Below are 26,334 nucleotides of genomic sequence, written 5' to 3'. Positions count from 1 at the left end.
TGCAAGAGAACCTCTATCACAGTCGTCCAGCTATACAAATATATTTGTTCTTTACTGTCTTCAAACCTACTGTATGGATTAACACCAAATCAAACAAAGCATACCATCTGGACCAACATCTAGCTTCATGCCAAATTTGGTGTTATTCTGTTCAGCAGTTTTTGCGGTAGCACAGTTCAAAGTCGTCCCTGGAAAATACATGGGGATTTTGTATTTTGCGACCCCACTTTTGCTCAGCCTCTGCTCAACACATCACCCCAAAACTTTCCATGCCCAAACTATCCAAAAAACAGAATCTTTTTGGAATTTTTACAAAGATTCATCAACTGGCGCCAAAGTTATTAGCAAAACAAAAAAGGCATTTCCTGTTGAAATGCTTACCTAAGTATAGCAGGTGCCAAGAAAAAGGACATGCTCAGTGAGAGGTTGGCAGCAGGGCTTATACATCGATTCCCCATTTTATTCTATATATTAAAATGTGCTGTCTGATACAGAGAAAACTGCTGACCAGAATTATGTCAAACTTGACAGAAAGTTAGAATTTTACACAGAAGGCATGCTTTTGGTCATTTGGTGTAGGTACATTCAACCATTTCCAAGAAATTCACATTTAAAGAGTTGCTTGGGATGAGCATAAAGGGGTTAAATGGTGGGTGTATCTGAACAGGTGGTCCAGCAAGATCCCACAGGAGTACCTGGTACCAAACGTTTTAAAAATAAGGCCCTCTCCTTGGCCGAGAGAACTTTTTCTCCCTTTGACCATTTTGATTCCACAGGACCAGTCCCACAGTTCGAAGTGATCTGATTGAGTAGCTTCAATACTGAAGATAATGTTCCACCTGCCATTACAGGACTCAGGAATGAATTACCTTGTTCTGAAAAAGTTTTTTAATATTAGTATAAAAAACATTTTTCAGAAACCCAGTATCATAGTACTTCCACAGGATGCAGCATGGTCTACCTGTAAGGTTTTGCAAAAGTACCACAGTAGTCGCAGATCAAGCCTTGCTGAGGAAAGTTGTGTGGACTGTGGACAGTGCAGGTGAAGTTTGAACGGTCGGTACTGAGGCAATACCAGAGTACCGACAAAATTTCCAAAGAGAAAGCGTGGGTTGGGTGCTCATGGCAGGGGTTGGGAGTAGGACCTGGCCAAAGGTCAGGCCCGTTGCCCAATTGTTCAATACTCACGTGTTTCTACCAGTGCCCAGTACATGTGGTGGCACAAGGTTGCAAGCTCAGTATATTTTCAACTTTAACTGTCCTTCTTGCAACATTGTTGTTATCACTTTGCGTATTATGATGATTGTGCTTATTTTGTACAGTATTTACTCATTTATTCGATTTCAGACATGTCATAGGTGCACTGGTTCTGGAAAGGTGACTTGCTGGAGCTGCGGCGGCACTTTGAGGGTGAGTATGGTGGCATTGCACAGGATTTTAGAGCATCAGATCCATGAATACTGATTCACCAAAATGCTAAGGCTAGTGATAAGAATCCCATACACCCAGTTGGCATCTGAATATAGCCATGGTTGACGCCCTCTGTCCCTGGCCGTCCTATTTGCTGCTAGGAGTCTAAAGAAAAAGTATGAGTAGAAACCACCAGAAGTAAACATGGCTCTTTGAACTCCATTTTTTCCACTTCCTGTTGCTGCTTTTGTAACTCCAGAGACCAGAGTTAGTAGAGACGTGTCAGGATTACCAAAGGGGAAGCCAGAGTTAATAAATGCCTTCATCTCATTGATGTCTATGATCAAGCCTACTTGTAGTCAGTCACAGGTGTGATCTCTTTGCAGTGGGTGAAGTTGTTGCGCTTCAAGACCGTGTACTGTCGGCCCCAGAGATAGAAAGCATCTTCTTTGGAAGAGGCTTCATACAGAGTTGGGCTTCTAGGCACTTCGGATATTGGAGAATGTAATGGAGAAGCACTCCACTGGTGAATTTTGCGTTATCCAAAAACTTGTTGCATGAGATACTGAAGAAAACGTTAACTGTTAATCTCCAGCCCTTAGATTTCATGTCAAGGGAGTACCACACCCAGATGCTGATGGGTGTGACCTCGCCTAATGGGTAGAGGTAAACACACTGACCCAAATGTGTAAAATACATTAGAACGCTCTATCATAGAACACATAACATCACTTTAACATGTTGCCCAAACATAAACCAGAACTAGTGCGTAAGTACTGCAATGCATTACCCGTGCATTTAGTCAAGCACTACAACCTGTTTCTGTTTCTTATTTGCAAACATAATATTGATGTTCCTACACATTTCTCAGTGTCATAAGATTTATCTTTAAAGGAAAAAATTGCAAACAGAAATTGCATCAATTACCCATTATCAGCTTCGCATTGACAATACAGTGAACATGACCATACATTTCTGACCAGATCATAGTGCATTTATGTCTACAGCCATGAATTAAAAAAACAAGCTGTGTGTTATTGAAACCATGGTTTTAGAGCAGGTGAGATTTTAGATGATCCAATTTCTTGTGATCTGCAGACACCTAATTGCATATGTTCCAAACCAAATTGAACTGAGAACCTCCCCAGTCTTCTGTATCCCTAGAGGGATGGTGGCTGCAGGATTGCTGCCTTTGCATGATCAGATCAGTATTTTGAGAATACACTTCTACTAACGTCAAAGATAAGGGCTCAGCAAACCTGTGGATATTACCTGTACTCTGCAATAACTATTTTGGTTACTGTTGAGTAATTGTACAAGTACTGTTGAAATCATTATTATTTGCCCCCCTAGATACGCGAAAAGAAGTTGTACATGCTTCCATCACCTCAAGATTGGATTATGCCAATGCCCTCAATCTGGGTTTGCCATCGTACAAGCTGCACCGGCAGCAAACTGCAAAATGAGGCCGCCAAACTGGAATCGGCGTGTTCTTTTCTGAGAAAGCTGCATTGGCTTCCTATTAAAAAGTGCTTTATCTTTAAAGCTTTGGGGGATAATTTTTCACAGGGGTGATACGCTCTTGCTCCACGAAACCTGGTGCATGCGTGACGCAAGCCCAAAATGTGATTTATGAAGCCAGGGAAGGCCACCTTGCATGGCCCTGAGTGGTGGCATAAATCTGGAGTAAACCAACGAAGGGCAAGTTGCTGTGCTGCGTTACTCTGCCTCAGGGAGGCATTCCTTGGGTGTTTTGTGGGTGCTCTCATGCAACATCCATGGATTTTGGCACATTCCCGGATTTACCAGAAGGGGTAGACCTGGGAATGCGTCAAAATGCTACGTCTTCCGAGGTTAGGCGTAATAAGGAGAAATATCTTCATTTCTCCTTGTGTTTACCATTCTGCATCCTGCAGCACACATGGAAAGAGGAAAATGCCTCTGGTTATTTTTGTGAAGGATGGTGCCCCTTCCTGCACAAAAACAATCCTCCTTACAACACAGTCACCCTTGCATCATGGTGCAAGGGTGGATTTGTTGGAGCTATGCAGTCAAAACGGTGCCAGACAGGGACAAAGGCAGGAACATGACAGATTATTTTAAATACAGCATATTCCTGCCCTTCCCCTGACACACAGCACAACAACGTGACTTGCTGCGCTGCGTGACTTGACCATAAATATGGCCCTTAGTTGTTTCTTTTCATACTTTTCATCTCTCAGTACATAAATATATTTGTAACAGGTTTCACCACTACCAGCCTGGACCTGACTTAAGATCCGAACACGCTCTATTACTAAACTGTCTGTGGTTTCGCCTGAGTACTAAGGGTGACTGCTTTTTTTTCGTTTTGACCTCCAAGATATGGAATTCACTTCCTTTAGCCTTGCAGCGCCTGGAGAAGGAGAGTGTGTTTAGATCTCAGCTGAAGACTTGGCTTTTTGACATAGATTACTCTGCCTATTTGTTCCTGTCTTGTTTCTGATAGCCGAGTCGCCTCTGTCAGCTGTGCAATGTATAAATCTTCTGATTGATTGATTGATTTGATGAATTGTCCGTAATGGAGAATAATGCATTTGCCGAAAGTGCAGTAGTATTGCCTGATTTGGCTACAAGCCTTCATGAACTCGTAACAACAAGAAGAGAGTACACAAATGGAGCCTTTAGTACCTCCACACTATGCTTGTTACACCATGCATCCTTGGCGTGGTTTCCCCTGATTTTTTGCCTCATGACCGCCTGTTTTTCCTGACTTCTTTTTTACAGGCTTTAGGATTCTGGGCTCTTTGCCACTGCAGACCAGTGCTAAAGTGCAGATGCTTTGTACTCTAATCATGGTAATATTGGCTTAACTCCAATTGGCATATTTAATTTACTTGTAAGTCCCTAGTAAAGTTCACTACATGTGCCCAGGGTCTGTTAATTAAATGTGACTAGTGGGACTGCAGCACTGATTGTGCCACCCACTCAGTAGCCCCTTTAAACATATCAAATCAAATCAAAAACATTTATAAAGCGTGCTACTCACCCGCGAGGGTCTCAAGGCGCTAGGGGGAGGAAGTTACTGCTGCTCGAAGAGCCAGGTTTTGAGCTGCCTCCGGAATGCAGGGTGGTCCTGGGTGGTCGTGAGGTTGGTGGGGAGGGAGTTCCATGTCTTGGCTGCCAGGTAGGAGAAGGATTTCCCACCTGCCATGGTGCGGCGGAGGCGAGGGACGGCGGCGAGTGCGAGGTTGGCGGAGCGAAGTTGACGGGTGGGCATGTAGAAACTGAGGCGACGGTTGAGGTATTCGGGTCCCTTGTTGTGGAGGGCTTTGTGTGCGTGGGTGAGGAGCCGGAAGGTGATCCTTTTGTTGATGGGAAGCCAGTGCAGGTGTCTCAGGTGGGCGGAGATGTGGCTGTTGCGGGGTATGTCGAGGACGAGGCGGGCGGAGGGGTTTTGTATTCGCTGCAGACGTTTCTGGAGTTTAGCAGTGGTTCCTGCGTATAGGGTGTTTCCGTAGTCCAGGCGGCTTGTGACAAGGGCGTGGGTCACAGTTTTTCTGGTGTCGGCGGGGATCCAGCGGAAGATCTTTCAGAGCATGCGGAGAGTGAGGAAGCAGGAAGATGATACGGCGTTGAATTGTTTGGTCATGGTGAGAAGTGGGTCCAGGATGAAACTGAGGTTGCATGCGTGGTCTGAGGGGGTTGGTGCGGTGCCTAGGGCCGTGGGCCATCAAGAGTCGTCCCAGGCGGACGGGGTGTTTCCGAGGATGAGGACTTCCGTTTTTTCTGAGTTCAGTTTCAGACGGCTGAGTTTCATCCATTCTGCGACGTCTTTCAGTCCATCTTGCAGGTTGGTCTTGGCGCCAGTGGGGTCCTTGGTGAGGGAAAGTATCAGGTGAGTGTCATCGGCGTAGGAGGTGATGATGATGTTGTGTTTGCGTACGATGTCGGCGAGGGGGCTCATGTAGACATTGAAGAGAGTCGGGCTGAGCGAGGAGCCTTGTGGGATGCCGCAGATGATCTCGGTGGGGTCTGAGTGGAATGGAGGGAGGTATATCTCTGGCTTATCACTTCAGAGTATGTATGTGCAGTTTTAAACTGAATTATTGACCTGGCAAGTGTACCCACTTGCCAGGTCCAAACCTATCTTTGTATCACATATAAGTCATCCGTAGGGCAGGGTGCAATGTATTTAAAAGGTTGGATATGTATTTTTAAGTTTAACATGTCCTGGTAGTGAAAAACTATCAAATTTGTTTTTCACTACTGCAAGGCCTATCTCTCCCATAAGTTCACATTTGGATTTGCTTAAAACATTGTTAAGTGTGATTTCCAATTGGGACAAGATAGAAATGTGGAGTTTGGTGTCTCTGGACTCACAATTTAAAATCACAACTTATGGTGAAGTTGGTTTTAAAATCCTAAGTCTGAAAATGCCACTTTTAGAAAGTTGGCATTTTCGTACTTTAACCATTCTGTGCCTCTGCCTGTCTCTGCATACAGGTCTGGGGTGGGTGACAGCTGGGCTTTGTGCATTCCCTCTAGACTACCACACTTAAAGAGAGCTGGGATGGGTCCTTTGTATCCACTTTTTGTGAGGTACCGGCAGCGCAGGGTGCAGGCCCATATCTACAAGGCCACTCAAAGCCACTGTGTATGGCTTTTCATGGCCTTGTAGCTATAGAGTAAGGCAATGCAGTGCAGGTTGCTGTGTTACCTTACTTTGCAACAAAGAGGCATGCCATGGGTGTTACGGTGCGTGTTCCCATGCAACACTCAGTGATTTTGAAGCACTTCCATATTCAGAAGATTTTGTAAACCTGGGAATGCGTCAAAAACCTTCGCCTTCCCAGGGGAGATGTAAGGTATTTGCAACAAGGAGAAATATTATTTCTCCTCGTTTTTTCCGTTTTTTATGTGTGCTGCATTCTCTAGCACACATAGAGGAAAACACCTCTTATGATTGTTTTTGTGCAGAAAGGTGGCCCTTCCGTCACAAAAACAATCATCCCTGCAACGTAGACACCCTTGCACTATGGTGCAAAGGTGCCTGTGTTGGCACATTGCAGCTCATTATGCGCCAACGCAATGGAAAAGGCCAGGAATGCGCTGTATCTCATATATATATGGCAGCACACAAAAGTAATGACTATAATAGTTTCTATTCCATATGTTTAATCTGCTCTGTTTCAAAGCAAACACAAGCAATCAGCTTGTGTCTTTTCAGTTGCATAGCTTGTGAAAGGGGACACATCTTTCTGGGTCTTCTTTTTGGATTGAAAATGCTCTGGTCACTGAACGGTTGATGCTTAAAACAACCTAGATTTACAAAGCCTGGGTGTTTCTATGAAAAATTAATCCTCCAACAAAGCGCCAAAGAATTCTCAATTTACCCAATGGACCACCGTCTCTTCGTCCCCCTCTCTCATGCCGCATAAATGAACTTTACATCCAGATGTGTACACACTCTCATTCTTCTGAGACCCGTGTACCCATATTGAGTCCAATCAGGTTGCCAACAGCTTAGGAAATACTTTCCCATCACTATTCATCATACCATGTATGAAGAGTATAGCTATTATTTGTTGTTGTGTTTCACAAGATTGCACAAAACATAGCCAGAAAAATGGAACCTACTAGCCAAAAGTAACGTATCCATAGCATAACACAAACTGTCCAGCACACAGGTCTAGATTTGCTCACACTTTGTTCCGGGTTTGTGTACAAAAATAATGCAAGCTACCTCAAAGTGTTGTTGTGGTATTTACTTTCCAGTTCAAAATCTTTTTAGTACTGAGAAGTAACCCTAAAGTAATCCAAAGTAGTTCTATATGCTACCTTGTACTACTTTGCATCAAGGGGGCATACCACAGATGGTCAATGGGTGCCCTTATGTAAATACGTATGGTTTGTGACACTAATCCTACTAAAAAATATAGACATGGATTTGTATAGAACAGTGGTTCCCAACCTTTTGACTTCTGTGGACCCCCATTTTATCAATACTGGAGCCCGGGGACCCCCACTGAATCATTATTGGAACACGGGGACCCCCACTGAGTCATTACTGATTGCTTAAAAAACGTAATATTATTAGGTCCCAGCTATCGCGGACCCCCTGAGGAGGCTTCGCGGACCCCCAGGGGTCCCCGGCCCACAGGTTGGGAACCACTGGCATAGAAAGTTACAGCTCTTTGAAGCAGGCGTAACGTTTGAGAAAATATTTTCTTTCTTAAAACATTTCTAAGTTTGCATGTGTGCTGTAATGTTTAGCACACACAGGGCCGGCTTTAGGGGGGTGCGGCCGCACCGAGTGCTGGCCTGCATTGATGGGCACTGACCTCAGGGGGGGCGCTGTGTTTAGCAATAATTTAGGAAACTTGCGATTTAATAGCACCTGCTGAAAAGTTCCATGTGCATCCAGCATTTAGGAAACAATTAAAATGTCAAGATACCTCTTGTGATTAATGTTCCTGCTAGGAAGAGAGATAGGAGTTTTGTCCAGTGGCAACTTTGACTCGCCATAAGGTAGTGTAGCGTAGAAAGTTAATGTGCCTGCTTCAAAGAACAGAACTATATTTTATTTGGATAACTGAGTGGGTTAGTTAAGTCAGCCACTACATGCACTTTAAAAGAAATGAATGCATGTGAAATTGCTGAGTGGTAGTAGGGGATTACGAGGAGTTGGTCATGGGGTGAGGTGTGCCAAAAAAGACTGTCACACGGGGCACCACCAGCGCCAAAGCCAGCCCGAGCACACATATACAGTTTGAAAACTTTTTAACTATATCTAAGCATGATATTTTGTACTGTAAGAATACCCTTCCAATATACAAAACCTAAGCTTGCCATGACACATACACCCATTAAAGCAACACAGCCTAAATTACACCAGCCACAGGATTTGGGTTGGTTGGGGAGCAACAGCGCCATACCTTAGTAAATTAGGCACTGTGTTGTTCACTCCCATTGACACAACAGTGTAACAACTTTGGTTGCTGCACTTCGTTGAGTCATTGTTAGAAATGGGTTCTTTGGTTGGCAGTCAGGTTACCCCTTGTCCAAGCAAGAACCCTCACTCTAGTCAAGGTAAAGGAGAATAACCCTTGGTTAACCCCCACTCACCCTCTTGGTAGCTTGGCACGAGCAGGCAGGCTTAACTTCAGAGACAAGGTATAAAGTATTTGCACCAACACACACAGTAATACAGTAAAAACACCTCAAAATGACTCAACACAGGCCAATATTTATCTAAACAAAACAAGACCAAAATTACAAAAATCTGACATACACAAGCCAAGTTATGACTTTTTAAAGATTAAACAAAAAAATGGCGCTTAAAAACACAAAATGCTTCAATGAGGTGATAACACTGCGTTGTGACCTAGTCGTTCCCAACAATCTGGCGCCCATGGCACTGGGTACAGCGTCACGCAGACCCCAGGTACAGTATCTTAGTAAAATGTGAAAACAAGCCAGTGCACGAAGTCGGTGATCACAGCGATGCTGGATCCAAGGCTCTGCTGCTGCCGGGCAAAGGAGCGGAGGCATCACGAAGAGGCATCAGGTCCTTGCTGAGGAGCTTTGAAGGTGAGGCGATGTTGGTGGGAAGCATTAAATCCGTGCACTTCAGGCGGAGTCGGTCACAATGTAGTGCGGCAACTTCCACTGAGGTGCGGACTTTGGTGGGGCTGCAGCAATGTCGGGCCTGCGAGCGTTGTCGCTCTCCAGCGAGGACCACGGAGTCAGTTGCAGGCGCCGTCACGGCAGCGGCATCCGTCTGGAGTCATCCAAAGTCGTTTTTCTTGGATTTTCACCAGCTTCTCCTTTCAAGGGCCCAGAGACTTGATAGGGCACCACTTGTCAGGGCAGGAATCTCAGCAGAGAGTCCAGGTGCTCGTAGGGGAAGTCGTTGATGGCCTTGAGACTTCAGAACAGGGGGCAAGCTCAGTCCAAGCCCATGGAGATTCTTCTCAAGCATGCATATACCACAAAGTCCAGTCTTTGTCTCCTTTCACAGGCAGAAGTAGCAACTGTAGGATAGCCCAACAAAGCACAGTCACAGCAAGAGCCAGCACTTCTCCTCAGCTCTTCAGCTCTTCTCCTTGGCAGAGGTTCCTCTTGATTCCAGAAGTGATCTAATTTACGGTGTTTTTTGAGGCTCTTCTTATACCCCTTTCTGCCTTTGAAGTAGGCCTACTTCAAACAAAATCCTCTCTTATTTGTAAGATCCTGCCTTGCCAAGGCCAGGCCCCAGACACACACCAGGGGATTGGAGACTTCATTGTGTGAGGGCGGGCACAGCCCTTTCAATCCCCTCCCTCCTAGAACAGATGGCTCATCAGGATATGCAGGCTACACCCCAGCTACCTTTGTGTCACTGTCTAGAGGTCTAGAGAGAGGTGCAAACACCCCAACTGTCAAACTGACCCAGATAGGGAATCAATAAACAGGCAGAGTCACAGAATGGTTTAAGCAAGAAAATGCCTACTTTCTAAAAATGGCATTTTCTAACACACACACTAAAACCAACTCCACTAAAAGATGTATTTTTCAATTGTGAGTTCAGAGACCCTAAACTACACATTTCTATCTGCTCCCTAAGGGAATCTGCACTTTAATCATATTTAAAGCCAGCCCCCATGTTAACCTATGATTTGCAGTATTTCACTGTCAGGACATGTAAAACACATAAGTACATTTCCCACCTTTAACATACACTGCACCCTGCCCTTGGGGCTACCTAGGTCACAACATTAAAAAGGGAAGGTTTAAGCTTGGAATTGGTAGTTTAAAAGTGCACTCACAGATACTGCAGTGGCAGGTCTGAGGCATGTTTACAGGGCTACTAATGTGGGTGGCAGAACCAGTGCTGCAGGCCCACTAGTAACATTTGATGTACAGGCCCTGGGCACCTCTAGTGCACTGTACTAGGTACTTAGTAGTAAATCAAATATGCCAATCAGGGAAAGCCAATTACACATACATTTTACATAGCAGCATGTGCACTTTAGCACTGGATTGCAGTGGTAAAGTGCCCAGAGTAACAAAAACAGCAAAAACAGAGTCCAGCACACTTCAACAACCTCGGAAATGGAGAAAAAAAGTTAGGGGGGAACACGCCAAGGATGCCAAGTCTAACAGTAATTTTTAGTATATTCCCCCCAAATTGTACAATTGTGAAGTAAGGCACACAGTGTGAAAATTCTTACAGTATCTTCTACCCCCTATTTCTGTTGTGTCACTCTCGAATCATAGTGGCCAGGGGGCATCTTACACCATCTTTAAGTAACTAGGGCCCTCAATTATGGGGACTTGGCATATAGCAGCGCAACAAGTCACCTCGTGCACTGCCTTACATCAAAGTGAAAGGGCAGGAATGTACTGTATTTATCTATTACAGTGCATTCCTGTACTTTCTATCTCTCCGCAAGCACCAGTTTAGCAGCCTAGCACCAACAAAGTCACCCTTGCACAATGGTGCAAGGGGGCCTGTGTTGTCCATAGGATTATTTAAGTGCAGAACGGAGTATCTTCCCACAAAGAAACAATCCATAGAGGAGTTTTAGTCTTTCTATGTGTGCTTCAGAATGTAGCACACATAGAAAGAGGAAAAAACAAGGAGAAATGAAGATATTTTGGATTTTTAACACTGTGTGTTTCCTGCAAGAAAATGTTGTGGAATGGCAAAGGATTATGGTGTGAAAGGAGTTTGTTGTGTAGTGAGGTATGTAGGTGTACACATACAGCTACACTACATCATGTATTTGCTAATAGCATCCTTTCCATGGCCACTGCCATTGTACAATGTACATTGCCTCCCGCAACGGAGTCCCTCTGTCAAAAATCCACTGTCAGCACAACTTCTGCACAACTGTGACTTCTAAATATGGTCCGCTGTAATCCTCCAGCCTGCTGGCAACAAAGTACTGTTTGCCAGCATAGGAGTCTTCAATTTTGTCAGCGGGCAGCTCTTACACCACCGATGACACTCCATCATGGTGGTCGGCGGCTTAGCCTCAACACATCTAAATAAGGCGGTCGGAACTCCATCGGCTTGATGAAGTACTTGGAACTTCCACAGTGGCCCATGGGAGGCATAGGATTTTGACGCATTCCCAGGTTTACAAGTTATTGTAACTCTGGGACTGCGTCAAAACCCATGGGAGTTGCATGGGAACACCCATGGAACGCCTCCCTTACTCAGAGTAAGGCAACGCAGCGATTTGCTCTGCATTGCCTTACGCAAGATTTATGAGGCCACTCAAAGCCACGTAGTGTGGCTTTGCACGGCCTCATAAATCTGACTTAGAGCATTGCTTCATGGATGTACCACTTTGCGTGGTGCAAACATGTACAAGGCTCTCATAAATATGCCCCAAGATTTTGTCTTGGTGCACTTGAGGCATGTCTCTATACAATGTCCTTGACTGGGAACATACCATATGGAGGGAAAAGTCATTGGGTTTATTTTGGCAGCCACATCTTTATATTCTCCCAATTTTATACATTCACAAAGCAACTCAACATATGTGTCTTGGATATCGCCAGGTATGATACGTCACTATGGATGCTATTCTCCCCAATGAAATGTTGGATTACTCCAACATCCTGTACCCTTGTCTATTGTCAGATCTCAGAAGGAAGTGTGGTAGGTCAATTTATGGTTGTTTGCTTCAGTGAAACTTGATCTTCTTGATAGATACTGGGCAACTACTGAGGAATGGTGGACACAGAAGCAGGTGTTGACAAACCAATAAGATTCTGCCTTATTTTGAACTTTGAGTGCCTTTAGAGGAGCTGCCATGGTAGTGCTACATTTGAAGGCAAGAAATATCTGCATGCTGAGTTCTCTAAATATGGCAAGCCGTAGTCAGCCAAGGTGGAGCTAAGGCATGTCAAAATCTATATGAGGCCCTAAGTCACTACAGCATAAACTTGCTTTTAAGTTGATTTCTTTTTATTTTAATTTTAGACTACTTGTTCCTCGTGCGGAGGTACAGGGAGACTGTACAATGGAAACTCGTGTTGGGGCTGTGGAGGACGTGGAAGGAGAATGTAAGTAAGCTACAATTAATTGCAGACGAAAAATATGTAATCAAGTCTTGCATGTTGCACAGTGTTCCAACATCTCACATCTGTACATTGAGAGCACTCTCTCTGTTCATGGAAACTCTAGGTGCATTTCATCTTCCCACTAAAAAACCAACCAAGGAGATACCGATCGCACAGGGACACAGGCATAAAAATCTCTGGAGGAGGGCCACTCACAGTAGGTATAGATTGTCGAACTATTCAGAAGTTCATTCGTTCATCAACTAATCAGTATATAATGGAAAGTTTATTTCTCACATTTCCCAAAGTTGTCTCTAATCTGTTATCAAAAAGAGTTAGGTTATTTCTCCCTGCAGGACTTTCTCACAACATGTTCACTAAGCATGTTGGGCTAGATGTAGTAAACTTCAAAAAACGCTTAACAATTCAGTGTCAATATTTTTACGGACCTCATGAGGTTTTGCAAACTGACCTACATATTACTGTTTTGGTTCACAAAAACACCATTCGGAGTGGGTCACAATCCAATGCAGGTAATTAATATTAATGTGACAGGTCACAAATTGCCACTTACTGTTATTCACTGCTGTCACAGGGATAGTGGCCTCCTGGAGTCAGCAGCCCAACATGGCTATGATCACATTTAAGTAAAGTAAACCTTTTTTAATGCATCAACGTTTCTCCTTTAATCAAAGATACTGGACTTTCCCTGAAAAATGTGGTTCAGAGTTGGACTGTTCCCGTGGGCCACAGCCTACTCTCCAGCAAACGTTTTTAATATTCACAAAGGAAAAGAGGTCCCCTTCCTCTTTGTGAAAGAGTTCCCATCTAAGTAAGGAGTGAGTAACTTTTCAATGGTTAATAGTCTACATTTGCGGTTGCAAACAATTGATCCATTGCATTCCAAATCACAATTTGGAAGGGGCACCCAAAATATGCCCCTTCCAAAATGTGAACAATTATTGTAAGAAACTGGTTTGTTGGTTGACTGGGTTGGTAACATTGGTCAAGCAACAGCCACAATTCTTGTCAGGGTGAACCACAAATGTTACATAATTAGCCAATGCTTAACCCTGAAATAGCTTGGCACAAAACAGTCCGGGTTAACTTAGAGGCAACGTGTAATGTATTTTTGCAGCACACAAACAGCAATAAAGGGAAAACACAACACACAAAAATCCCACACCAATTTAGAATATCGATTAAAGTTTATCAAATGATTTCACACTAAAAGCTAAAAAATCCAATCAGTAGAACCACAGTAGACCCACCTTTGTGAAAACTGTGGACAGCTAGTCGTGCAGGACCAAGTTAAAGTTGAAAAATATGGCTGACCGCGATGGAGAGTGGGTCAGATACAAAAAGTGGTTTGGGCCTGTTCAGCGCTTACCTGCAGACTTAAAAGAAATTTCCAGGAAAATGTTCTGAGAAGGTAAAGTTTAATAGGGAAAGGCTTCAGGCAATGTTCGAGAATGGGGCGCCATCATCGGGGAGCCACTGGACAAAGTTGCAGTGAAGATTTCTATGTTCAGACTTAGGGCCTGATTTAGATCTTGGCATGACGTCTGTCATCCAATTTCAACTTCCGTAATTAGATGCATTGATGCTGAACTGCAGACTGCCTCAACGAAGTGGCATCCATCCCGTAAGAGCAGCCCCGCTGATGACATGGCAGACTCCCATGGAGGGAGTCTCTTGCGGGAGGCAATGTACATTATACATTGACTGTGGCCATGGAAAGGATGCTATTAGCACATACATGATGTACTGTAGCTATATGGGTACACCTGCATATCACACTACACAGCACACTCCACTCACACCATGATCCTTTGCTATTCCACCATAACACAACATTTTCTTGCAGGAAACACACAATGTTAAACATTCAAAACACAACATACACACCCACTATGAATACTACACCCACATGTAACAGAACCACAACTGACACCACAATAACACAATCATCTACACTAACACTCACACAAAAGCACACCTACACACACCTCTACAATAACCACAACCGCACTCACCTGAATGTTGCCAATTAGACATACTTAACAAACATCAGGCCCACATGCAACTGGAAGACATACAGATACAACCACATGACCCACTCCAGATCCCTCTGCCTCAACCAGCCAATCCACTTCCAACCCTCCTACCCTTACTCCTCCCTTCCAATTCTCCATTTACCTTGCCTTGACACCTATCACACTTGATCACAACCCTCCCAAGAAAAATTGTTGAGGTGCCAGATATGTGCCCAGTAGATGCCCCTCAATTAGGAGGTCACCCCTGGACTATGTGCAGGAGACAAGTGAAGGGCAACAGAGTAAGGGGAAATTGTATCTTCCAAACATTGTCCACTGTCACATATGTGTTACTTTGCCCAAATAATGTACATGAGCATAGTGAATGATGACTTGAGTCCAACTTTCACACAGGTTGTCCCACATTGTTTGTTGCAGTACAGTTCATTGTGTCATTGGAATGGAATTGATGTTACAGTGAGATACACATTCTGACTCACATTCAGAACTGAAAGTACAACATTTCACTTACAGGTCTGAAGACAAAGTGCACATATTGACATTGTTTACAATTGTGATGGTTTTTTAGATGTTGGTGCAAGCATTCATTTTGGTAAATGTGTATGTTATCAATTTATGTTGATACAGGTGTGTCTTCATTAATGTCTGACACAGTTGGTTTACACACATATGCACTACACAAGTCTTTCCAAATTACTGATATGGCATGTATGTAAATGCAATGGTTCAGAGATAATGTTAAGTGACAAAACAAAGTTCACTAGTAATATCGAATGCTGACCTTCGAGTCTTACGACGACTGGATCATTTTCCCTTGTGGTCCAGTGGCAGCAGCAACAGCAGGACTTGTCTGGTCGGATCCAGTCAGAAACAGAAGTGAGAAATGGAAAAAGGTAGGTTTTTACTTCATTTCCTTTCCAATCCGCTATCTCAGGTGTGGAGGGTTCTCTGCCTCAGTTGCCTTGGAGGGAAGTCACATTGTAAGTGCTTCAGTGGGAAAAGTCGCTGTAGTCCTGCTGCCAGCCTCTATTTCCAATGGCGTCGGTGACATGAATGTAAAGCTCTGGTGGAGTTGGCGGGACTTGGGTGATCTTTCGCCTCTGGTTCTGCAAACCGCCAAGTTGGTGGACGACATATCTGACAGAAAAGCGATGGTGTGACTGATTCTGCCAAGATCTAAATCAGGCTGTTAATCTTTTTGGAAGATGAAAATCTCCAATAGGACAAAGTTGGAGGCTGGAGCTGAGGAGAGTTCCAGTGGGCCAGATGCCCCTTCACCGAAGGACTTTTGAACAGGATTTGCTGCTGCAAAGAACTTAGCAGCAACTGGACTGGAGGGCTGCACCAGGGTCAAGACTGATTTTCATATGGCTGGGTCCAAACCGGGGTGGCGTGGAGTGCAAAAAAACAATGGATTAAACCCAGATCTTTATGATTGGGGGTGAATGTTTGCATTGTTCGGCATTCCGTCCATCATCTGTTCTTTTTGCTTTTGTCACCCTAAGTGGAAAGGGTATGCCCAAACGTGGGTCCTGTGCTCACTCACTGGAATCAAGCTGGCCTGGCTGATGAAGGGCTTTACCACGAAACCAGTCTCAGGATGTTTGTTTCCGGTCCAGGGAGGACCTGGCATGGCAGTTTGGGCTGGATTGTTCCCTTGTAGAACAAGGTTGAGACTGATTTGCATATGGCTCGGTCTAAAGTAGGGTGGTGTGGAGGGCAAAAAAAACAATGGATTAAACCCAGATTTTTGTGACTGGGGTGAATGTTAGCATTGTTCAGCATTCCGTCCATCTTCTGTTCTTTTTGCTTTCGTTGCCCTAAGCGGGAAGGGTATGAACAGATGAGGGTCCAGTGCTCAATGTGCCACTGAAATCAAGATAGCCTGGCTGATGAAAGGTGATACCCTGAAACCAGTCCCGGGATACTTGTTTCCGGTCCAGGGAGGACTTGGCTTGGCAGTTCGGGCTGAACTGTTCCCATGTAGAACAGAGTCAAGACTGATTTGCATATGGCTGGGTCCAAACTGGGATGGCGTGGAGAGCAGAAAAACAATTGATTAGAACCAGATATTTGGGTCGGGGTGAATGTTTGCATTGTTCAGCATTCTGTCCATTTTCTGTTCTTTTCACTTCTGGTAATACATTGAAAGAGTGGAAGTCAACAATTTCATCTCAGATACTTTAAAGTAAACTCAATTTTTAAACAAATACAGTGCATGAGATTCCTGCCAAACCTCCCTATTAATCTGACAGAGGATCACATCAATGCAAACTAGAAGAGATTAGTTTAGGTGCCACATGTACATTATATATATATATCAGAAAATTGAAACCTGCTATGGAGACTGAACCACTGCAGATTTTAACATGTCCTTGAAATCTGGGGAATAAAACTGAGAAACTGTTACTGTCAATTGACTGAAGAATTTGGAATGGTGATAGCCCTCCTCCTGACTTGTAGACCATCTGCCACTCCTGTTATGACACTATCTGAATATAGCGGCATTAAAAAAACTATTGATTTTTGCCAAACATTAAGAATCTCTCTATAATATTAATACTCGTACGTTTGGTAAAATAGTTGTTTAATTTAAAAAAAAAGAATAAATGCAACACCAGGCATGACTAGATAACAACATAAACAGTAAACGTTGCAAAAAAAACGTACTTGATTCTAAAAAACTAGATCAAAAGTGAACTACACTACTGCCAGGCAGTAGTTCCAAGCATCATATACTATTTCCGTAAGGCATAAGTGTGTAACCACTAATGAATTATGTGAAAGCCTAATCTATGTCCGTCTTTAAGCTCCTCCCATGACACAGTGTTAGTAGAGTTCATGAAAAATAGTTAGAATCTCTGGCTTATCACCTTGCAATTTTTTTTGCCTGGACCTCTGGCTGGAAAGTGAGATGCTTCCACCCTGCTCCTGTGTGGACCCTCGCCCACTCCCCAACTGTGATGCAGTGACTAAGTTGTATTAATTTAAAATGGACAGCCCTTGGTCTCACATGGCATGCACAGGGCGCACATCTCTCTTCCCTAGCCTACAAACATTGTATAGTGCTTTGCACGTATTTAGGCAAAGCATGTCCTGGCCCACAATAAGATACCCATTTCCGTGCACCCCCAAACCAGACCCATCCATTACTTCTGAGGTAATAGGCTGATTAAAAAAAACTGGAATCACTTTTGTTTAGACTAGTGCTGATATACTCTGGTCCTTTTGAGCATTTCCAAGGGTATTGATAAGAGGGGAACAGGGTAAAGTTTGAAGTAGGCAAGCTAGGAAAAATAATCCTGAGTACTAACTGTCTAGCCCCTTTGTGGTGAGGGGTCTCAGAAGAATACTGTTAGAAATGGGGTTTCTGGTTGGCTAGGGTATGCACCTCAGCCCGGCAGAACCTACCCACTCTAGTCAGGGCAAGGGAGTTACACATCCAAGATAACCCCCTTGGTAGCTTGGCACGAGCAGTCAGGCCTATCCCAGAGGCAATGTGTAAACCGTTTGCACTACACACACAACACACGTGACGCAAAATGTACACCACAAAATAAACACAACACTGAGCTATGTAAAAATAATCTGTATTGCACAAAACATAATTAGACCAACATTACACATTAGTAATACCCTGCTACCTTAGCAGTTGTCAGAACGCTACACAAGTTTATAATGCTCTGCAAGAATATGCAGTTGTCACATTAGAACACGTAAGTACTCAGGATTCTGCAACATAAGCAGTAGTCAGGAATTACAGTAAGAGTTCTATGCACTTGTCATGAATAACTCCTAAATACCCATAAAAGGAACATTAGAAAACATCTCACAAGTCATAAAAATACATATCAGCAAACCATGCCCATAAAAGGAACATCAGCACATACATGTAATGGGAGGAAAAGCATGTAAAACATAAAATGTCCCTAGGTCCGTACTTGGCTCACTGAGCCACTATTTCCCTAAAAAGTACCTGGTTTCCTAGTGTAGAGGCACTCCCTGTGCCTGCAAAGAGGAGTATGAGGGCCCCCCGGCGCTCCTGTATGCTCACAGGGGCCACAAGCTGCTCCTGGGGAGAGGGGCGGTCAGCACCCTGTCCTCTTGTTGTCCGGGCCCATCCGGGGGCTCACGATCATGGTGGGGGCCTGCCTTGGCCTCCTCATACCCTGTCCTTGGGGTGGGGTCCAGGCGAGGCCCAACAAGCAGATATGGGGGCAAGAGGAAGGGGCCTCCGTCGAGGTCTACCTCCCCGTTCTAAACAAAATGCCTGGTTTTGCAGAAAAAGGAGCGTCCTGCTCCTAGTGCAAAGACCGGGGAAGGGGGGGCGCTCCCCGCGCCTTCCCCGAGTCCTGGTTTGAAAGCTGTAGGAAGCTCGGACCCCTCCGGGGGCCCGAGGAGGCACTTGCCCGCACCCGATGTGGTTCGCGAGTGTCAGAAGTTGTTCCCGGGCTGCTGCGGTGATTCCTCAGGAATTGGGGCAGCTGGTGCCCCGGGGGCGCTCCCGAGAGAGGACCGTGACCCGGGGGTGCCGATAGGAGCACGCTTGCTCCACTTGGCTTCTCCTTGTGCCCCGGGGGCACTAGAAATAGCGCGGACCTCGCGCTAAACAAAAATCCAAAGCCCGGGTTGCGGCGGTGATTCGAGGACCTATACAAAGCGATTTTCAAAGCGCTAAGGCAAAATCTGCAGCCCGGGCTGCGGCGGTGATGTTTTCCAGACACAGAGTGCGCTCCAAGCAGCGCGAGGGGCACAAAGGAGACCCCAGGCTGCGGTGGTGATCCTGGGACAGAAAAAGCACTTTTAAAAGCGTGCAGGGCACTTAGGAGCGCTCTCCCAGCGCTTCCTCATCAAAACAGCCCTCTGTGTGCGGAAATAAGTTTACAGAGGTCAGGGGCCATGGCACACTGCCTCTTGAGACAAAGACAGTGGAGAAGGGGTGCAGGGCTGGGGATCCCAGCTACAGGCCAGCACACAAGTGGATGTCAGCAGTGGCAGTTTCTCCTTGTGACTAGGCAGGTCACAGGTCAGCACAGCAGCAGCAGTCGAAGGTGGTCCTGGTGAGTCCTCTCAACAGCGTCCTGCATCCAGCGCCAGGTAAGGTTTCTGGAGTCCCAAGAATGTCCAAAGGATGTCTAAATTGTAGGGAAAATTACCCTGTACTTATACTCGGTTTAAAGTGTGTTTTACAATGTCCCGGAGAGGGGATTCCAACCAGTTTCAACAGGTTCTGGGAGTGCCCTTTCTCTTCTCCAGCACAGGCTCCAAACATCAGTGGGGGGTAAACGAGCCTATTGTGTGAGGCCAGGGCACAGCCTTTACCAATGCAGGTGTGCCCCACCTCTCCCTTCTGTCAGCCCAGGAAGGCTTTACAATAAGTAGATGCACCTCTGTGACACCTCCACCCTCCCTGTGTTCAGGCTGTCTGAGAAGTATGCACAAAGCCCCAACTGTCAGTCTGCCCAGATGTGGATTGGAGGCAAGCTGCAAAACACCGAAGTCATAAGCACAGATAAATGCGCACTTTCTAGAAGTGGCATTTCTGTGATAGTAACAAAAAATACACTTACACCAGTAAGCAGCATTTCTCACCACTATCACAACCATACCAAACATGGCTACGCTACCCCTCATAGATCAGACAATACCCCTTACACATAAGGCAGGGCATTTCCAATGCAATCCTATGAGGAGGCAGCACTCCCAGCAGTGAGACACCAAGTTAGGCTGTTTGTCACTACCAGGACAGGCCACGCAACATGGCACATGTCCTGCCTTCTACATACATGGCACCCTGCCCAAAGGGCTAGCTAAGGTGTGCCTTAGGGGGCACTTACATGTAGTAAAAGGGGAGTTCTGGGCCTGCCAAGTAAATTTAGATGCCATGTCCCTGTGGCAGAAAACTGCGCACACAGGCTCTGCGCTAGCAAGCCTTAGATAGGTTTGACACGCTACTTCAGTGGGTGGTGCAAGCAGCACTGCAGGCCCACTAGTAGCATTTAATTTCCAGGCCCTGGTATAGGGATACCACTTTACAAGGGACTTATAGGTAAATTAAATATGCCAATTAAGTATAATCCAATCATACCAATTATGTAAGGGAGATCACATGCACTTTAGCACTGGTTAGCAGTGAAAAAGTGCTCGTCAGCCAACAAAGGTCAGAAAAATAAGGAGGCAAAAAGCAAAAAGTCTGAGGAATGACCCTGTAAAAGGGCCAGGTCCAACAAATAGCTTGGAACATTTACCAGCATGTAGAATAGGAATACAGAGTCCAAAATATAACTGGGACAGACTATTGCTACAACCGTATCAAGGGACAAAATATTGAAATGTAAGTTTCTTTACATTTTCTATGGATAACTCCACATACATGTACCTTGATGATAGGCAGGTAGGTAAGTAGATAGGTGGTTGGGCGGACGGAGGTACGGATAGATAGATAGATAGATAGATAGATAGATAGATAGATAGATAGATAGATAGATCGATAGATAGATAGATAGATAGATAGATAGATAGATAGATAGATAGATAGATAGATAGATAGATAGATAGATAGATAGATAGATAGATAGATAGACAGATAGAAAGGATAGATAGATAGATATTTATTCAAGGTACATAGATGTGGAGTTAGGTGCACTTACCTTTCAATATTTTGTTCCTCAATATTTTTGTAACAATATTCTGCCCTGTCGGTTTTCAGGACTTGACATTCCCAACCACATTCAGTGACCAGGATGCACTGATAAGTCAGTGTCACGGAAAATTAAGGTAGGGTCAGATACTGTAAGAAGAGGGAGCATTTTCCATTAAGAATGACAGATACCTAAGAATGTCCAGACATCCACAAGTAAAGGATCATATAAAATTCTACATTGGCATGTGTCAGGAACAGGCTGTTTTCTGCAAAGGGTTTCAGGTGGCATCATAGATAACAGGATAGAAACTGTAGTTGTCAGTCGTCTTGCTTGGAACCTCGAGCTATAAATTGTGCTTGTTTGGATTTTTGTCCTTGTACAAAATGTGTTACCGATACACTTGTTTCCCAGTTCACCCACTTGACCAGGGGTGCTCACAAATATTTCGTAAGGAGCCAAAAGTAAAGTTTTAAGGTTTGAAAAGGGGGCTGCATTTATGCTGGCTGGTGGTGGAGGGCAATTATAGATGCAAAGTAAGATTAACAACAATACAATGTATGTACTGTTCTGAAATCTACATAAAGCATATATTTCTTTATATTTGTTATTTCCTATTCTTCCCCCTCTGTTTTTTCATACATTCACAAATCAGATAAAATAAGTTAACAAAAAATTTCACCTGGGAAAGCAATCCTGAAATAAATACATGAAATAAATATATGAGTGACATTTTAAAGCGCTAATATGATATTGTGAAGTGACTTAGAAAAGTGTTCATTTCCTCTTCCTCACGCCTCTGCTATGCCACTCATACACACTCCTAGTTTGTTTACATTTCCAAACACAGATGGGCTCATGAAAGTGACAGGGTCAGGCATTAAACAGCACAACTGCTCACATGGACAGCTAAAACAAGCATTTGCAATGCAACGGGTCTCACGTATGCTTGCGTTAGAGCTATTAGCAATGTAAACTCCTAACTAGACATTTCTTGCCACATAAACCAATAATGAAAAGTAAAACAGTTTCACATGGGAGCCGATGGTCGCCATGACAAGCAAAGCGCTCAACTTATGCCCAGCGAGATTGTGCTGCACAGGAAATGAAAAGATAAAGTAGTCCAAAAACCAGCTGAAAACATGGTTCCTTGTATGTTTTCAGTAGTTAGACGGTGTGCTCGAGGACTAAACACCGGAAAAGCGTATGCATGCCTTTCACAAATGGAATCAATCGATTTTAAAAGACAAGCCCACGAACTAATGAAAGTGACGGGGGTGACATGGGCATGGTTAGAAGCCCACATAGAGATTACAACATGGTCCGGAGCGCTTGCGCGCTCGACCCTAAAAACGACCGGGGACCGCATGATTCAGCATCCATGGCCTGCACCATCTGGACAAACAGTAAATGATTATCCAATTAAAGTGTGAGGCCTTCTCCATGCCCCTATACCGTCCCTGGCATTTCCCTGAGAATGCGCTGCATGATGCTGTCTTTTGCACAGAAATCCGCAATGCAATCACTGACTTTTTTTACACTAACACTGGCTCTGTGCAAAAATACTCTACCCTGTGGGAGGCTTTTAGGGCCTATAAAAGAGGATTTTGTATGTCAAAACATGCAAGTGTACTTCACAGCATTTGGAATGATCTTACCAATGTAGAACAGAAGCTGTACGTCCTAGACACTGTTTCCACACACACACCGGCCCGTATTTATACTCCGTTTGTGCCGAATTTGCATCGTTTTTTTCGACGCAAATTCGACGCAAAACTAACTCCATATTTATACTTTGGCGTTAGACGCGTCTAGCGCCAAAGTTTTTTGAGTTAGCGTCATTTTTTGCCGTGAACCCCTTCCTTGCGTTAATGAGATGCAAGGTAGGCGTTCCCGTCTTAAAAAATGACTCCGACGCATAAGCTTCGTATTTATACTCCCGGGCAAAAATCACGCCCGGGAGTGGGCGGGTCAAAAAAACCCGCATTTGCGCCTCTTTTTAACACCTGGGTCAGGGCAGGCGTTAAGGGACCTGTGGGCTCAGAATGAGCCCACAGGTGCCCTCCCCTGCCCCCAGGGACCCCACCTGCCACCCTTGCCCACCCCAGGAGGACCCCCAAGGATGGAGGGACCCACCCCAGGGACATTCAGGTAAGTTCAGGTAAGTATTTTGTTTTTTTTTTTGTGGCATAGGGGGGCCTGATTTGTGCCCCCCTACATGCCACTATGCCCAATGACCATGCCCAGGGGACATAAGTCCCCTGGGCATGGCCATTGGGCAAGGGGGCATGACTCCTGTCTTTACTAAGACAGGAGTCATGTTAATGGCGCCTGGGCGTCGTAAAAAAATGGCGCAAATCGGGTTGAGGCGATTTTTTTGCCTCAACCTGACTTGCCCCATTTTAAGACGCCCTAACGCCATTTTCCCCTACGCCGGCGCTGCCTGGTGTACGTGGGGTTTTTTTGCGCACACCAGGCAGCGCCGGTCTGCTAGCGCCGGCTAACGCCATTCAATAAATACGGCGCCCGCATGGTGCTTCGGAATGGCGTTAGCCGGCGCTAACTTTTTTGACGCTAAACTGCGTTAGCGCAGTTTAGCGTCAAAAAGTATAAATACGGGCCACCATCTCTACGACAGGTCTAAATTTTTACCTGAATTTCATGACCTCGCTGTGCGAGAAATTGCTTTTTTGGGCACATACACCATGGCACGCAGGTATGGTGAGGACGAATGCCCTGGCCGAATGTTGGCTAGTCTAGTATGACCTTCACATCATGCCACTTACCACTTACAACCACCTAAGGCACCGACACTACAGATGGTGCTACCATCTTGGCAGATCTTACAGACTATTACAAAACTCTTTATAGGTCGCGCTTAGGTGCCAATGAGGATGCACTGACCGATTACTTGTCTGAAATAGCCACGGTGTGGCTTGAACCTGGTCAACAATTCCTAGCCAACCCCATTACATATGAGGAACTCTCACAGGCCATAGATACCCTAAGAGGCTCTAAGACTCCGGAGCTTGATGGGTTCTCATTAGACTTTTATTAAGCTTACAAAACACTTTTGGTTCCGCATCTGTTAGAGATGTATGCCAAATCTCTTGAACAGGACACCCTTCCTCCTATGCTACGGGAAGCTGCCATCACACTACTGCTCAAACCTAATAAACCTCCTAATTTATGCAATTCATACTGGCCTTTGTCATTCATAAACTATGATACTAAAATGTTGGCCAAAGTAGCAGCCACCCATCTTTCTTTATTAATGGACCACATAATCCCCCCCATGCTGTCTGGCTTTGTTCCACACAGCTCCGCGTCCCTTAACCCTGGTACACTGTTTGCAGTGATTAAGCAGATTTCCCCTATCACCCCAGCAACATTGGCCCTGCTAGATGCCGAAAAGGCATTCAGTTCTCTCAAGTGGTCTTTTCTTCACACCACTTTAACAAAATTGGGCATCCCTACCGGCTTTTGTAATCTGATTGGACTACTGTATAAGGACTTATTGGCCTGCCTCCGGCTCAATGGTACACTCTCGGAGCCCTTTCTTTTAAAGAGTGCCTCTGACAGGGGCTGCTTGCTTTCTCCTCTCCTCCTCATAATTGCTACCGACCCATTGGTCCACCATTTACAGGAACAACATCTGGAAAGAAGCCTCAGATGTCCTCGTAGGATGCTATTAGCTTCCATTTTTTGCAGAAGATATTTTGTTGTTTGTGCATGACCCACAACCCCCCCTCCCTCCCCCGGCATCAATGTGTCCCCTCTTGTTCGAGAGGTACAATGGTTTGGTATTTTTTCCGGATTACATAATAACTGGGGTAAAACTGAATTATTCCCACTCGCAGATGCCACTATGCCCTGTGATCTTGAATTCCCACTACAGTGGTGCACGGAATCCACCAATTACTTAAGCATTCATATCCTTAGATATCACTCTGAGTGGTAATCCGTTGCAGCTATGGCCCCGCCATAGGCAAGCTCGAGACACAAGTAGAGCGATGGATTAAACTCCTACTGAGTATTGCTGAGCGCAAAGCTATTATAGGAATGGTTGCATTGCCACGCTTTCTTTATCGGTTTTTAAATATTCCTATCGATTTCACTAGCAGTTTTGTCAACACTTTACATGGGCCACTCATTCGACTTATATGGCTCTGCTGCTGGCCTCGTTTGAACGGGCCGGTTTTGGTGTCCCAGACCTCCAGCTCCATTATTACACAGCCCAGGCTCATTGTGCTTACCATTGGTATCACCCAGATGCCCAGTTACCCTTTCTTAAACCTGAAAGCGCGAATACTACACCCCTCGTTCTCCACTATCTTGCTGCAGGGCCAATCCGCACAACCCCACAATAATACAAAAGTTGGTAACCATTAGCTGGGCATTGTTCAAGCTCCCGTGCCCTCTGGGTAGGGATGCCCTCTATTGCCTTTATATCCCCCTTATAAACGATCCACGGTTCCCACACACTTAAGAACGACTGGTTCAAAGCTCTTTTCATGCACATGGCTTAGAGGTCATAGGTGATTTGTTTACAAACGGTTTGCTTCAGTCCAGCTCCACTACGGCTGAAGGACACACCCTAACGCCATGGAAGGATTCATATTTCATCGCTTACACAGTACACTGCACGAGGCCTTACCTGCTTACCCAGCTGAACGTACATATTTCACTCCCATTACATTGGTGATTGTTTCCCCAAACAGCTGCCACATCATCTCGAAATTGTATCATGCTTCCTAATAATTGATGCCCACAGCGGTGGAAAAAGCCAGGGTTGCTGGGAATGTGACCTGGGTATTTTCACATCAGATAAAACTTGGTATTACTGCTGTATGCAAACTAAACTTATTTCTAATAACCACCATCATAAAGTGTTACTTTATACATACAACAACAGGGATTACACTACCACTCAGGCACTGGCCAAGCTCGGTCCCACTGTAGCCCTAAATGCCAGACGGAACAGGCAGACTTCCTCTATTTATCATGGACTTGAAGGGTAGTAGCAACCTGTTGGGGGACATTCATTCTACTCTGTCCATCATGCTTGAGCAACCTCTTACTCCAGATACCCTCATGGCTCTGCTGGGATACGATAAGCCACTGCCATTAGGATTAAGTTGTTTTGCTGCCATTTCATTACTCTTAGCTGATTGCAGGTGTCTCTCCAT

At 44.9% G+C, this 26,334-nt stretch overlaps 1 protein-coding gene across 4 annotated transcripts in view; it reads left to right on the top strand.

The window, feature by feature from the left end:
• The window catches only part of LOC138258583 (protein SSUH2 homolog), a 164,375-nt gene that overhangs the window by 107,113 nt on the left and 30,928 nt on the right, over positions 1–26,334 (top strand). For all 4 annotated transcript variants that reach the window (XM_069205948.1, XM_069205946.1, XM_069205944.1 and 1 more), the window contains 2 exons: positions 1,348–1,410; positions 12,368–12,450. In XM_069205948.1, coding sequence (XP_069062049.1) covers positions 1,348–1,410; positions 12,368–12,450 — 146 coding nt within the window. The remainder of the gene's footprint in view (positions 1–1,347; positions 1,411–12,367; positions 12,451–26,334) is intronic.

The sequence above is a fragment of the Pleurodeles waltl genome, chromosome 9, assembly GCF_031143425.1.
Source record: "Pleurodeles waltl isolate 20211129_DDA chromosome 9, aPleWal1.hap1.20221129, whole genome shotgun sequence".
NCBI classification, from domain to species: Eukaryota; Metazoa; Chordata; class Amphibia; order Caudata; family Salamandridae; genus Pleurodeles; species Pleurodeles waltl.
This window is presented reverse-complemented; position numbering and strand designations above follow the sequence as displayed.